The sequence below is a fragment of the Euprymna scolopes genome, chromosome 15 (assembly GCF_053919585.1).
Source record: "Euprymna scolopes isolate OS-2025 chromosome 15, ASM5391958v1, whole genome shotgun sequence".
NCBI classification, from domain to species: Eukaryota; Metazoa; Mollusca; class Cephalopoda; order Sepiida; family Sepiolidae; genus Euprymna; species Euprymna scolopes.
Genome location: NC_136496.1, coordinates 100,682,533 through 100,696,862, shown reverse-complemented (window position 1 = coordinate 100,696,862; position 14,330 = coordinate 100,682,533). Strand labels below are relative to the sequence as shown.

The 14,330-nt window shown below is 34.5% G+C and overlaps 1 protein-coding gene across 1 annotated transcript in view; it reads left to right on the top strand.

Moving 5' to 3' along the window:
* The window catches only part of LOC145294041 (uncharacterized), a 138,409-nt gene extending 124,298 nt beyond the window's left edge, over window positions 1–14,111 (top strand). Inside the window, exons 3-5 of the mRNA XM_080141029.1 lie at window positions 78–261; window positions 4,441–4,551; window positions 12,749–14,111. Coding sequence (XP_079997155.1) covers window positions 78–261; window positions 4,441–4,551; window positions 12,749–13,967 — 1,514 coding nt within the window. The 3' untranslated portion in view covers window positions 13,968–14,111. The remainder of the gene's footprint in view (window positions 1–77; window positions 262–4,440; window positions 4,552–12,748) is intronic.
* Window positions 14,112–14,330: the final 219 nt, after the last annotated feature.

The window sequence follows — 14,330 nt, the reverse complement described above, 5'->3', positions numbered from 1 at the left end:
CAATATATTCGTTTCTGCTTATTTTGACGGATATATGCGCGTTCATATATTCACATCATATGCAATCTGTTTTCCAGCTCAAGGGCGACCGGAAGTTGAAACCAGATATGATTCCACAGACGACACCGAAAGGAAACGGCAAAGAGTTGATGCAAGCTTGGACAAAGATGACTCCATCAGCGATAAGGGGTTACCGGGTATTTCTCATCGAGGGACCTGCCCATCGGTGTCACAGTGCCGGTGTTGTAGATGGAGTACACAGTGAGTACTACTTTTAGTTGCCAAGATTATTTAAAGTGAGAGTCGGCGACCTTTCGGAGCGTGAGAGACAAAAAGCTATGCAGATTATAGGAGGAGGGCCAGACAGCTTTCATTACATTTGCATAGAAGCCAACAATATTATCAAATGCATAAATAAATTTTCTGTGTGTTTAAAGAAAGTGTTTATTCAATCTATATATTAATACCGTAGTACCTTTAACATTGAACTTGTGTCACGGTTTCCAGAGTATAAACTATTCGATCGGGAGAACTATTTATTAAAAAGGAGGATAGAAGTGCATAGCATACTACGAACATTAAATTAATATATAGATATGCTAATTAAATGACTGTAGTATGTTATGAACAGCTATCATTCTTTTTAATAAATAAGATCTCCTAATCACCGAAGAGGCAATGTAAAATAATAATAATAATAATAATAATAATAATAATAATAATAATAAATAAATAAATAAATAAATAAATGATGTCGTTTACGTGAAACTAAAATATACATTCTTGATCTGCTGGCTGTTTTGTCAAAGATAGTATAATGATATCGTGGGGTTTTCATAGAAATATGTCACAGGCTTCTATAATGATTTTGGAGATAAACCGTAATAACCAGATATATTCTGACACTACTTCAGCCAGATTGCTTAGATAAACACGTTTTACAGTTTTAACAAAAGGGCTACAATAAGATCAAAGTGTAGTATCTGTTCTTCAGATGCTGCACTTCTATTTCTTGTTCTCTTTCGATGGAGGAGAAATCCTTCACGACTGAGACAATTTTTATTTTTGTACCTTTTCTCCACGTTAAGAAACGACCCTGGTGTCTAACTCTGTCCCGTGGGGAGGCATAGTAAATAGGTACAATAATATCGTGAGGTCTCGCACGGAACGTCCACAGAATACCACTGTGGAATTTCCACAGGTCTTGCTAGTATAATATGATTATATTTAAACAATATCAATTATTATTATTATTATTATTATTATTATTATTATTATTATTATTATTATTATTATGATTACATTTTCACCCCAAACAAGGCACATTTGCACTTTGGTGTATGGGCTACTATCAGGGGCATAAGCTACTAGGGTACTATGTAGGGAGTTGGGCTGCAAGATGTCGGTTCACGTTACACTTGAACTTCTGCATGCCAGTACAGTTGGGGAAGCAAGGAGCCGGAAGGGAATTCCAAAGTCTAGCGGTTCTGGGGAAGAAACTTCTGAAGTAGAAAGCTCTCTTACATCTAGGGATCTCTACAGTGTAGGGGTGGGATTTAGCTGCTTGTCGGGTTTGTCGAGGGTATTTACGTTGTGGGGGCACAAGTGCTTCCAGTTCATAAGAGCATTTACCATTAAAATACTTGTAGAAACGGCCGAGGAATGCAACATCTCAGATACACATCTCAGAGGCAATTTTATCGGGGAGGTAATTTATGAATTTTAGGATAATAATAAAGGTCCAAGGATAGATCCCTAAGGCACTCCCACATTTATATCATATTGTTTGGATGTACGACCGTCGAGGACAACCTGGATTTTTTCTTATCTAAGAAGGATCTAATTATGTTAAGTATTCGTCCAGTGATACCGTATGATCAGATTTTCCTGAGAAGACCTTCATGCCATACCCTGTCAAAAGCCTTAGATATATCTAGAGGTACCGCTCTACCCTCCCCTGCTTTGTCCAGTGAATGGTATATACATTCAGAGATTACAGTTAGGATATCTGCTATGGAACGGGCTTGCCTAAATTCATATTGTTGGTCGGTCAGAAGTTTAGCATCTGTAAGGTGATGGACTAGAGCTTGGTTAATTATGGACTCAAATATTTTGGCGAAAAGTGGGAGGAGGCTAATGGGATGATAATTTGATGGGTCAGTTCTTTCGCCAGAATTCTTGAAAACTGGTACCACAGAAGCAGTTTTTCAGCAGTCCGGAAATGAAGATTCATGAAGACATTTCTTGTAAAGTTTCGAGAGAACTGGAGCTACTTCGGCGGAGCATTTTTTTAATAGCACAGCCGGGATGAGATCAGATCCACATGCTTTTGAAGTGTCTAGGTTTTTATGATAGCATGCACCTGAGCAGGGGTGATTTTTAGATCGTCTAGTGTGGCGTCTGTCCGTAAAGGAAAATCAGGGAGGGGTGGTTAGAAGAGTCCAGTGTGGAGTTGAAGGCAAACCGACTGGAAAGCATGTTAGCTTTTTCGGTTGCTGAGCAAACAACCTCGTGATTGTTGGTTAGTGGGGGAATTGTTGATTGTCTATTATTTACTACACTGATGTAGATTTTTCCAGAAATCACGGGTTCCTAATTTTTGTGCTTCGGTGAGTTTTTTGGTGGTTTCAGTAAATTCTCTCTTAGCTATCGCTATTTCTATTTTACAGTTACTTCTAGCTTCTATATACTTCTGTCTGTTTGAACTGGCCTTATGTCGGTTAAATCTGCGGTAGGCATGCTACCTTTGAGCAATTGCAGTTGCACAAGTAGAAGTAAACCATTGGGGAGAATGGGGCTTGCTATAAAATTTCCGCGTAGGAACATGTGCTTCAATTGCTGTTTTGAACCATTCAGTTGTCTCATTTGCGCACTGTTCAGCAGGAATATAAAAGATTTTTACCCATGGGGCATCTCTGGTGAGTCCCTGATGGCTTTCCAGTCAGCCTTTTTTATAATATCTTGTTGTTTTGAGCAATAGCTCTTCAGTTTTAGCTCTAGAGTTTAGGGCGATTTCAACCATTATCACTGCATGATCGGCGTTACCAAGAGGGCTATGGGCATTCGTTATACAATTATCGGGAACTGTGGTCAGAAACAGATCTAGAAGTGATGTGTGTTGTTCTTGCTGGTCTAGTAAACGGGTTGGAAACGTAACCATCTGTGATAGGGAGTGAGATATAGAGAAGCTATTTGTTGTGCTACCAGCTGCATCTGTGTAAGTAGAGAATCCAAGCCAGTTTCTGTGGTGGATATTGAAGTCACTAAATACATGTACTTGTGCTCTAGTGTCGAGGGAGAGTGATGTATCTATGCTGTCAGAGACTTTGTTTATTAAGGTGCAGTCCTAGGTCTTATTTTACTTCATAGAGTTTTAAAAAATACAAACAAATTTTACAAAAAAATCTTTATTCATATCGCGTCCTGGATAATGTGGCGGGTCAAAAAAAAATTAACCAGATAAGCAGATTTGACCCAGAGGCCGGAGGTTGCTGACCTCTGATTTGAAGACTTTTTTTTCTTTAATCACGTCTATTTCATACAACAAGAGATTGTTATTTTAAATCTCTTATTGAAGAAGTTACAGAGAGTTGTTTTCTCTTGTTCACGAAACTTTCCGTAATTTGGGGTAATTGCGCCAAATCTGGGGGTAATTGCGCCAACTAAAAAAGTGCTCTTTATATGCGTGGTTGCCAAAAGAGCACTTTTAGCTAGTTGGCTCAATTACACCGGACTTGTCGCAATTACCGCAAAGTACGGTATGTGTTAAGCGCATTGTTTACTTATTTTATTTAGCTCATTTATAGGAGGCTAGACATAATGTCAAGTGTGGGTTTGATGAAAGTGTTTCTTCGAACTGGATCCGAACTTGACACACCCAGGTTTTCAGTTCGTGTCGTGAATAATTAGCCTCCGTAACCCCCAAAATTGTTCAATTTATCCTAGTTTCTCTAGAGCATAACACGAGTTGTCTCGTTATCGATTCCACTAAGACTGGGAGTTAGGTTTCGCTTACAACTTTTCTCACGATAGAACAGGGGTCAAACCTTTGATTCTTCCTGGCCTTTCTGCCTAGAGACTAATCGTTTGTGTATCACATGGACCGCAAATTAGCTCCCAATTTGCAAGGTCAAAGAGAGAGTTAATTAAGTATTAAGCGCATTGATTAATTATATTATAGTTTCGTTAGAATATAACTAAAATGCGTTGTTTTGTTGCTACATTTCTCACGATACAACGGAGTTCAAACCTTTGATCATTGCTGACCTTTCTGTCGTCAGCACATCAACATTAATATATACTAGGTAATAAACGTAGTCACCTGAATATTTAACGAAACGAAAGTAAATAACAATGTGGGTTTTTTTTTTCTATAAAAGTATTGTATTAATGCAAAACATGAAATTCTTTTAACTGTTATTCTTTTTTTTTTTTTTTTAGACAAAGTCGGAAAACAATGGAATGCCTTCAGCCAAAGTACAAAACAGTCGAAGTTCAAGTCTGTACTGAAGAAAAGAATGGCGTTTGTGTTCGAACTGGGAAACGAAAGACGTACGTAGTTTTAATATTTCAGACATTCTTAATGTATTTTGTATTATTCCTTTATTTTGTTTGTTTTACTTGTTATTTAATACTGACTCCAGTTATTTGCGTAAAGTATTTTATGTTTCAACTTCTCACGTCCTACAACGAGGAATTCTATTGAGGAATTCTGTGGTCAGAGTGAACCTGGAAGCAGTATTAACAAAGGGGTGACGTCACGCTCCCTATAGTCAATCGAATTGAGGCCACAGTACTGGATGCAATTTTATGTTATACCTAAGACAGGTTTTATTCAAACAATATATGGGACCATCACAGATCCTAAGATGGAGTACTGTTGCCGCATCTGGGGAGGAGCCCCTAAGAGTACCCTTTCTTGCCTTGACACGGTACAAAACCGTCTTCGAAATCTAGTGGAAGAAAGTCTTTCCCTTTCCCTACTTCCTATTTCTCACAGAAGAGACGTTGCTACATCATTACTTTTATATTCCACCTGTAAAACTTTCGTAACAAATACTCGCCTAGCTATTACAACCGCCAACAATTTTCCCCATTTTGTATTCGTACCTAAAACCAAACAAAAATTCAATGAACAGAGCTTCTTTCCTAAATCTGTCTGCATGTGTAACATAATACCGTGGGGTTGCTTCTAAGCTCACTATAACATAGTCGTTTTCAAGTCTAATATAAATAAATTCTTGTTGAGCCGTAATTAAACTCTACCCAAGTTCTAGCATTACTGATCGTCACTGTGTTGCCTCAGTCTACTTACCACTTATTAAACTTTATCCTCGAGTGGCCTCCGGGCCTTCATAAGCGGTAACCTTCAAGTAAAACAAAGTTATTACATGGACCTGGAAGTACTGAAACTAAACTGATGACTCCATAATTCTTAAAACATCAAAGTTAACGCCGTATCAGTGGATGTTGCGTTCCTTTATGAAATTATAAATATATTCTTCGAAAAGTTAGAACACAATTAAAACTTGAACTGAAGAACGTCGCGATGTTTAACGGACACCTTACTGGGAAAGCAAAGGACAGGACATTCTTGTATTTCAAAATATAGTTTATTTACTACATTCTCCGTTCAGTTCACCGTATTTATCAATATTTGCTTTTATCTTTGCGCATTCTTTAAAAAAATAAAAACAATGGACATAATTCTTAATAATGACATACCAAGCTTCCTAATTCATAACCTGTCAAAACAATCATGCATTGAATTACAGATTGGATCAAACCGCATTCTACACATTCCAATCATAAACCTATATGTTATGCAACCCTTTTTTTTAAATGATTGTAAAGCATTGTTTTCAACGTAGAGATGCATTGAAGTCAACATTTTAATGTAAATATTATTTTGATGTAACTGACTTACCTCGTGTTTTGTATTATTACACAAGCCACCGCTCCGACGCCCCTTCTCTCTGATGGGAACTAATTTAAATTTGTATAAGTAATAATAAAGACAGAGTCCTATCTCTTATCTATATAAATTTAACTATGTCTATCTATAGCATTTACTCCTAAACTAATTAACAGATCATTATTAATTTTGAAACACTAGTAACCGTAGAGGTGAGTGATGTAAGATATATTTAGTTGCTTTTAATTGTACTCAAACCGGGCACAGAATGGGTGAAAGATCTTCGGGAAAATTCATATACCTTCGAATTTTGTGAAATTTTAACGAAGATATTATATATCCATGTTACCTCAATGTCAAGAACATGTTATATGAGGGATGTTTCAAAAATAATGTCTCCTATTTTTATTCTGCCCGAATGGATCAGATGTGATTCCAAGTTGGATTGTTAGGATGGCTGAACCTATGTATTCATGACCTGAAAGTTTCATCTCTCTGTTTCAAATATTGACAGTATGAGATTCTAAAAAAACTCCTGCCAAGCATATATATATATATATATATATATATATATATATATATGGAGAAAGAGAGAGAAAGAAAGAGAGAGAGAGGAAGAGAAAGAGAAATAAATAAAAAGGAACAAACAGAGTTATGTGCTCATCAACGTTTTGTCTTTATTTCGAGACTTCCGCGAAATGAAGAAAAAAACGTTGATGAACACACAACTCGGTTTGTTTCACTTTATTTCGCTATTTTGTTGGAATAATATTTCCATTATTCTTATCATATATATATATATATATATATATATATATATATATATATATATATATATATATATATATATATATATACATATATATATGTGTGTGTATATATATGTATATATATATATATGAAATAAAATGGAGGTGGAAGGACCTGGATACTCAACGTTTCGCCCGATTTATGCGGGCTTCTTCAAGAGGGATGGTCATGACCATCCCTCTTGAAGAAGCCCGCATAAATCGGGCGAAACGTTGAGTATCCAGGTCCTTCCACCTCCATTTTATTTCATATCGTCGGATTTAATCCAGCTCAACAATCATATATATATATATATATATATATATATATATATATATATATATATATATATATATATTATAAAAACTATACATGACAAATTCCAGAGATATACAATGGTTACATTGACACGAGTAGATCATTATTATTTATGGAAGACCCTTACAACTCAAATCCTCATGTATTCATAGACAGTTCAAAAAGTGGAACAAGCTACGTTGAACACCTGTTTCAATGATACCATGGTATATCTCTATGTCCGTAATGTATAGTTTTAAATAATTTATAATTTAGCTGTCTCATTCCTGCAATCAAACACTTTACTGGTGTATTTTCAACATACCCCATAACGCTATATATATATATATATATATATATATATATATATATATATATATATATATATATATATATATATATATATATATATATATATATATATACCGTTTCGGGCTATGTTTAAAATATGAGTAAAGGGTATGATAGATTCACTGATTGATATAATAATTAAGTGATTGATTTTGCGCAACAAAACAGATACTGTCAAGAATTGTAAATGTCATCTGAAGTAAAGGAATAAATTAAAAGATGGTCAACATCATGAACTTTGGAATATAGTTTTTTGTCATTTATTCCCTATATTGCTCTGTAATTTCATTGAGCTTCTTAAATAAGGATTGGTATATATTATAAGAAAATATATTTCCACAGAAAGATATGTATATATATATATATATATATATATATATATATATATATATATATATATATATATATATATATATATATATATATATATATATATATATTGGTAAAGTGTCTTTTTTTAATTATATTTGACTCTTTTGGCTTTTGGCTCAATGTATGTTAAATATAACAATATATAAAAGGATAAAAATATATAACAGTATAGCCAAATTCCAAGATCCATTATTTATTTTTCATGCAAAACAGCTCCTCCGACATGTTAAAAACATAAAATCTTTGCTTAGAAAAAAAAAATGCATGAGATTATAATGTCGGGGAAAAAAGAAAAAGGAAAGAAAGCTCATAGAAGACCCCATGTGTGTTTGTTCCGACAGCCATCTTGATCCATATGAACCAAATTTTAGCATGCTGCAGAAGTTATTTGGATCAAAAATAAATATTTGAATCTTAGAATGTAGCTATACTGTTATTAATATATATATATATATATATATATATATATATATATAGAGAGAGAGAGAGAGAGAGAGAGAGAGAGAGAGAGAGATAGATAGATAGATAGATAGATAGATAGATAGATAGATAGATAGATAGATAGATAGATATTTGTATATATATATATTTATAGATATTTGTCTATCTATCTATCTATCTATCTATCTATCTATATATATATATATATATATATATATATATATATATATATATATATATATATTAGACATGGGACGATTCCAATATTTCCCCCGATTCCGATACAATTACTGATTCCGATTCCGATTCTTTATAAACCTTAAAATATTTAGCAACAAAATTATGTTTTACCGATTACTGTAAAAGTACATGTTAAATGCGCAGATATTTTCTCATGCGTAAATTATGGGATGACCTATAAATTTGAGTTTTAAAATCAATAAATATTTATTAATATATCATTACTACTAGCAGTAAAAGAATTTGCTTTACACAAAATCAAATAAAAAAGACAATTAAAAGGATCGTTTTTGACACCGAAAAATGGGCAACATTTTTTTTTTTTTTTTTTTTGTGATGCGGATACCCCCCGAATGTTCCGATTACTGATTCCGATTCCAATTTATTGTCCCAACACTATTAACACACACACACACACACACACACACACACACACACACACACGCATATATATATATATATATATATATATATATATATATATATATATATATATATATATATATATATATATCTGATTAGAAGAGAAGTATTTCTTCGAAACTCCACGGATTAAGGACTATCCACTTATCAAGTTTTTAGCCGGTTCCAATTTTTTTTTTTATGGGATGTTCTTTTATGGGTCTTAAGCCGGTTCAAATGTTTTTTTATGGGATGTTCTTTTATGGGTCTTTAGCCGGTTCAAATTTCTTTTTATGGGATGTTCTTTTATGGGTCTTTAGCCGGTTCAAATTTTTTTTTTATGGGAAGTTCTTTTATGGGTCTTTAGCCGGTTCAATTTTTTTTTTATGGGACGTTCTTTTATGGGTCTTTAGCCGGTTCAAATTTTTTTATGGGACGTTCTTTTATGGGTCTTTAGTCGGTTCAAATTTTTTTTTATGGGACGTTCTTTTATGGGTCTTTAGCCGGTTCAATTTTTTTTTTTATGGGACGTTCTTTAATGGGTCTTTAGCCGGTTCAAATTTTTTTTATGGGACGTTCTTTTATGGGTCTTTAGCCGGTTCAAATTTTCTTTTTTTATGGGACGTTCTTTTATGGGTCTTTAGCCGGTTCAAATTTTTTTTTATGGGAAGTTCTTTAATGGGTCTTTAGCCGGTTCAAATTTTTTTTTATGGGACGTTCTTTTATGGGTCTTTAGCCGGTTCGAATTTTTTTTATGGGACGTTCTTTTATGGGTCTTTAGCTGGTTCAAATTTTTTTTTATGGGACGTTCTTTAATGGGTCTTTAGCCGGTTCAATTTTTTTTTTATGGGACGTTCTTTTATGGGTATTTAGCCGGTTCAAATTTTTTTTTTCATGGGACGTTCTTTTATGGGTCTTTAGCCGGTTCAAATTTTTTTTTTATAAAAGTCTAAAATTGATCAAAATTTTAAAAAAATCATAAAACATGTACATTCATCTTAGTTTACTTTTAATTTTTAATCTGTTCACATTTGTGTCACGTTGGTACAGTGATAACATCATCAGCTTTGAATGCTACGGTTTTGGTTTGCATTCTAGCTGCTTTCACCAAAACAGTTTTTTTTTTTTTACTTTTGTAAATCATGACTTTATAATTAATCTATATGGAATCTGGGCCAGTTAAAATATCATATTTAAGCGTATTTTACGCCCGGGCAAAGCTGGGCGCCCCCACGCCAATATATATATATATATATATATATATATATATATATATATATATATATATATATATATATATATATATATACTAGCAAAAGTATCCGTCGTTTACTAGGTTAAATAACAGCCTACAGAAAATGAACTCTGATTTATTAAAGTATGATAGGTTATGAAAAGGAAGGGTTGTAAAGAGATAGCTTCGAATTTGGGGGTATCAAAACCAAAGCAAAATATGATGAAAGTAAAAATAAAATGGATAAACCCCATAACTTATTATACCATACCGGTTCACACTGAAACACTTATCACAATATTCTGTAAATCAATATTAAAAAACCTTGTTAAACTTTGTGACATATTTCGATTCTATGGAGGTCAGGCGCGAACGAACACCCCATAATTTTATTATACCATATTTTTTCAAACTGAACCATAGATATCAAAAATCTTTATTAACGTTTGTACCTATTTCCATTCTATGGAGGCCAGGCGCGAACGCTTACCCCACACTTTTATTATACCATCCCCATTTAAGATAAAACATACTTATCAAAGTATTATTATGTACATCTATATCAAAAACACTTGTAAACGTATTTTTTTTATTTTTTTATTTTTATTTCCGTATTTTGTGGACCACGCAGACCCCACAATTTTAATAAATCATCATTATGCCAGATCAAACGCACTTATTCCTGTGTCTCGATACATCTTATATCATTATATGTGATCAGTTTTCTATAATAGTCAACCGTATAGGAGCCTATTCGTGACCAGACATACACACAGACGTTCAGCTTTATATATATATATATATATATATATATATATATATATATATATATATATATATGCCGAAAAACAACAACTAAAGTAAGAAAGGGGTCAACAATGGCTGTACACGTATAATCGAAGATCGTGAGAAAAGCAGGTATGGATATAATATCAAATACAAGAGACAGAGAGAATGATAGATGAAGCGTCTCCTCAGCTCTCCTCTTTTTCTATCAGACATTGTGATAAGATTCAAAAGGCTACAAAATTAATATGGGCCAACATAATCTGTATACGATGAGCAATGACCTTACTACAATATACTCTCCCCCACCTCTCTCTATATATATATAAATAAATAAATAAATAAATAAATAAAAATATTATTTGTTTACGTCCAAAATAAAAAATGGGTAATTTCTAAAAACTACATCCGATCTTCAAGATGAAGACGTTAACCTCAATATCATTTTAAAAAAATCAACAACCAAAATAACTACGTGAATATATAAACGATAAAAACTAAACAGCAAATCGGCTATGGCATCATAACGTAATGGATAAGACGCTGGACTGAAATACATAAGGTATAGGGTTCGAGTCCTAATAACAGTCAAGCTACGCTGAAGAGGGGTAGGACCCCGAAACATGCATGTACGTAGATTACCGCTTTAAAAATAAATAAATATATATATAATATTATTTGCTTACGTCCCAAATAAAAAATGGGCAATTTCTAAAAAATACACCCGATCTCCAAGGTGAAGACGCTAACCTCAATATCGTTTAAAAAAAAATCAACAACCAAAATAAGTACGTATATATATATATATATATATATATATATATATATATATAATCGTTGTATAGATTTAGTTTCCTAGGTGTAAATCCACTGAGACTCCTGCAATGCTTGATGAATTAATGGAACGTGCTTAATGTTATATATGTATATATATATATATATATATATATATATATATATATATGTGTGTGTGTGTGTGTGTGTGTGTGTGTGTGTGTGTGTGTGTGTTTATTTATTTATTTATCCGGAAAAAGGGGTTGCTGCTAAGGAGTCAAAATTGAAAAATTGGAACATGGGGAGGGGGTCATCGGATTTTTATCCGTTCGCCAACTGTTTCACGAATGCGCATACGTAAATGGCAGATTCCTTATGTTAAGAATAAGTAGATTTAAAAACACTTTTTAAAGATCGGTTATGTAGTTGACGGCATGTTTTTAGGTTTTGGTTTCGACCTCAGCTCAAGTTTTTTTTGTTTTATTACATATTTTTACATATCTGGGCCGAGAAGCCATTCGAGGATAATGGTTAAAGAGTGTACAGTAGTAAATTGGACAATATCATAGTAATCGTTAGTAGTGTAAATTTGATAAATTAGATTACTTAAGTGGAACAGCTCATCAAGATCTTGTTTACATTGGACTAGAAGACGACCATATTGTAGTCAGCTGGAAAGCAGACAAACAGAAGACAGTTCCACAGGTGTGCAGTTCTAAGAAAGAAGAAATGAAATCTACGTTTAGGTTTAGGCACAGATTAAGAGTGGGGAAAATTATTCATAGTGGTTTCAGCTAGACTGGTGTTTCTCGTGAAAGTTTGGCGAGAGGCGCATAGATTGGGGCTCAGACGAGCACTTGTCATGAAAATAACGATAAAGCGGAAACAGGTTTGCAGCGTTTCTCCTATGAGAAAGAGGTTGCAGTATTTTTTTTTATTTACAGACAGTGAACTATTTAGAAAAAACATAATGCTCGCATGCATATGTCTCAGTTTCTCTATGAAATAAAATATAATATTTACGCCTATTTTACGACCACACAACGCTGGATGGCCTGCTAATATAGCATAAAATAAATAAACCAAATAGAAATTATTTTATTTACTATTGCAACATATTTTAACTTTCTCTTTCTTGTTTTTCTTAGGTTAAAACCAGACGGTACTGAAGTGAAAATGTGCTCGAAAGTCCAACTGAAGCGCTCCTGCTTCGTTTGTTGTCCAACATTCTACCCTCGCGGCCACAACCAGACATGTAACGGGGTTCTCGATGGTATCGACAAATCGGGCCTGCGAGTAAGCTTCGAGGCAGATATTGGTGGTTTCTACCAACCACCCCGCGTTTCAAAAAGCCCTACGCCTTCTGAAAATGGCCAGCACGTGGTCGTCCAAGATCAACCTTACCAGCAAGAGAGAGTGTCATCTGAAATTACCGGTCAAGCAGCTTACCGTGCTATTGCTTCCGTTATGGCCGATAGTGAAAAGAGAACTGAAGCAGACAAAGAGTCGAATGGCTATAAAATATGCGTTGTCTATAAAACGGGACCTAATGGTCAGAGAAGAGCCGAGAGACGGCCATGCCCTTCTAAAGTTGAACCTTCACAATCTATTGCCGAAGAGGAAAACACGACGGCTGCTTGTTGTTTAACACGGGAACAGTTAGGAAATCTCTTCTTGCGCTATTGTTGCAATACGAAACGTTATAATGGCCGGGTATATTCGCAAAGACAGTGTTGTGGGACAAAAGAAACACAATCAAGACATGATATAGAGAGAGAACCACTGGTAGACAGCGACACTGGTTTCGACGTACGACGACGAGAGGAAGAAAGACGGGCTGAATCGGCATCTTCACGGTTAAGAATGGACTCTTTATCCGCTATGGATTCTGAATCGCGGATTCCACGAGAGCAAACGGCTTCACGAATAGGTGCAGATTCAGAAGAGGCTACACTTGAAAATCCGTGGCCTTCAGAATTGGAATCTCAACGAACGAGAGGGCAATTTCAATATGAAACCGCAAAACAAGTGTCACCGTATGAACGCGACGATGCGGTTTCAAATCCGGAATATCCGCGTCCTAGAATGGGGTGGCCTGTCGATTCTGACACTGAGATACGAGGAGTAGATTCAGCTGAAGAATCGCTCGACGCTAATAGCAATTCGCAACAAAAATGCTGTCCCCCGGGGACAAGGCTTCGTAGTCATGCAGAAGTACCAGAGAATGGCAGAAGGACGAGTGGCCTGTGGATGAGAGTATATAGCTGTTGTGCAAATCGTAACTATTTACAAAAAATCGCCTGCTGCTTACGGAAGTCGCCGGTGTCACCGTTGTGCTGTACAAAAGTGAGCAGCATGCGAAGTTAAATATATATATGCTCATAAACTTTTGTCACAAAAATCGCACCGTGTTGTAAAATAATAATCAAGTCGTAAAATAGAAAGATAATTAAAACATTTCAACTTTCAAGTTTTTAGCATCAATAAAATTAATAGTCACGAGTGTAATAATACATTGTCATGTTACCTATCTTGTTGAAGATTATCTTTTTTTTTACATAGGCATCACCACTTATCAAGGCAAAGAGGCCACTCGAGGATAAGGGTTAAAGAGTGTACAGTAGAAATTGGACAATATAGTAATTGTTAGTAATGGAAATTCGGTAAATTTGTTAACTTATATGGAACGGCTCATCAAAAACTTGTTTACGTTAAACTTGAAGACAACCA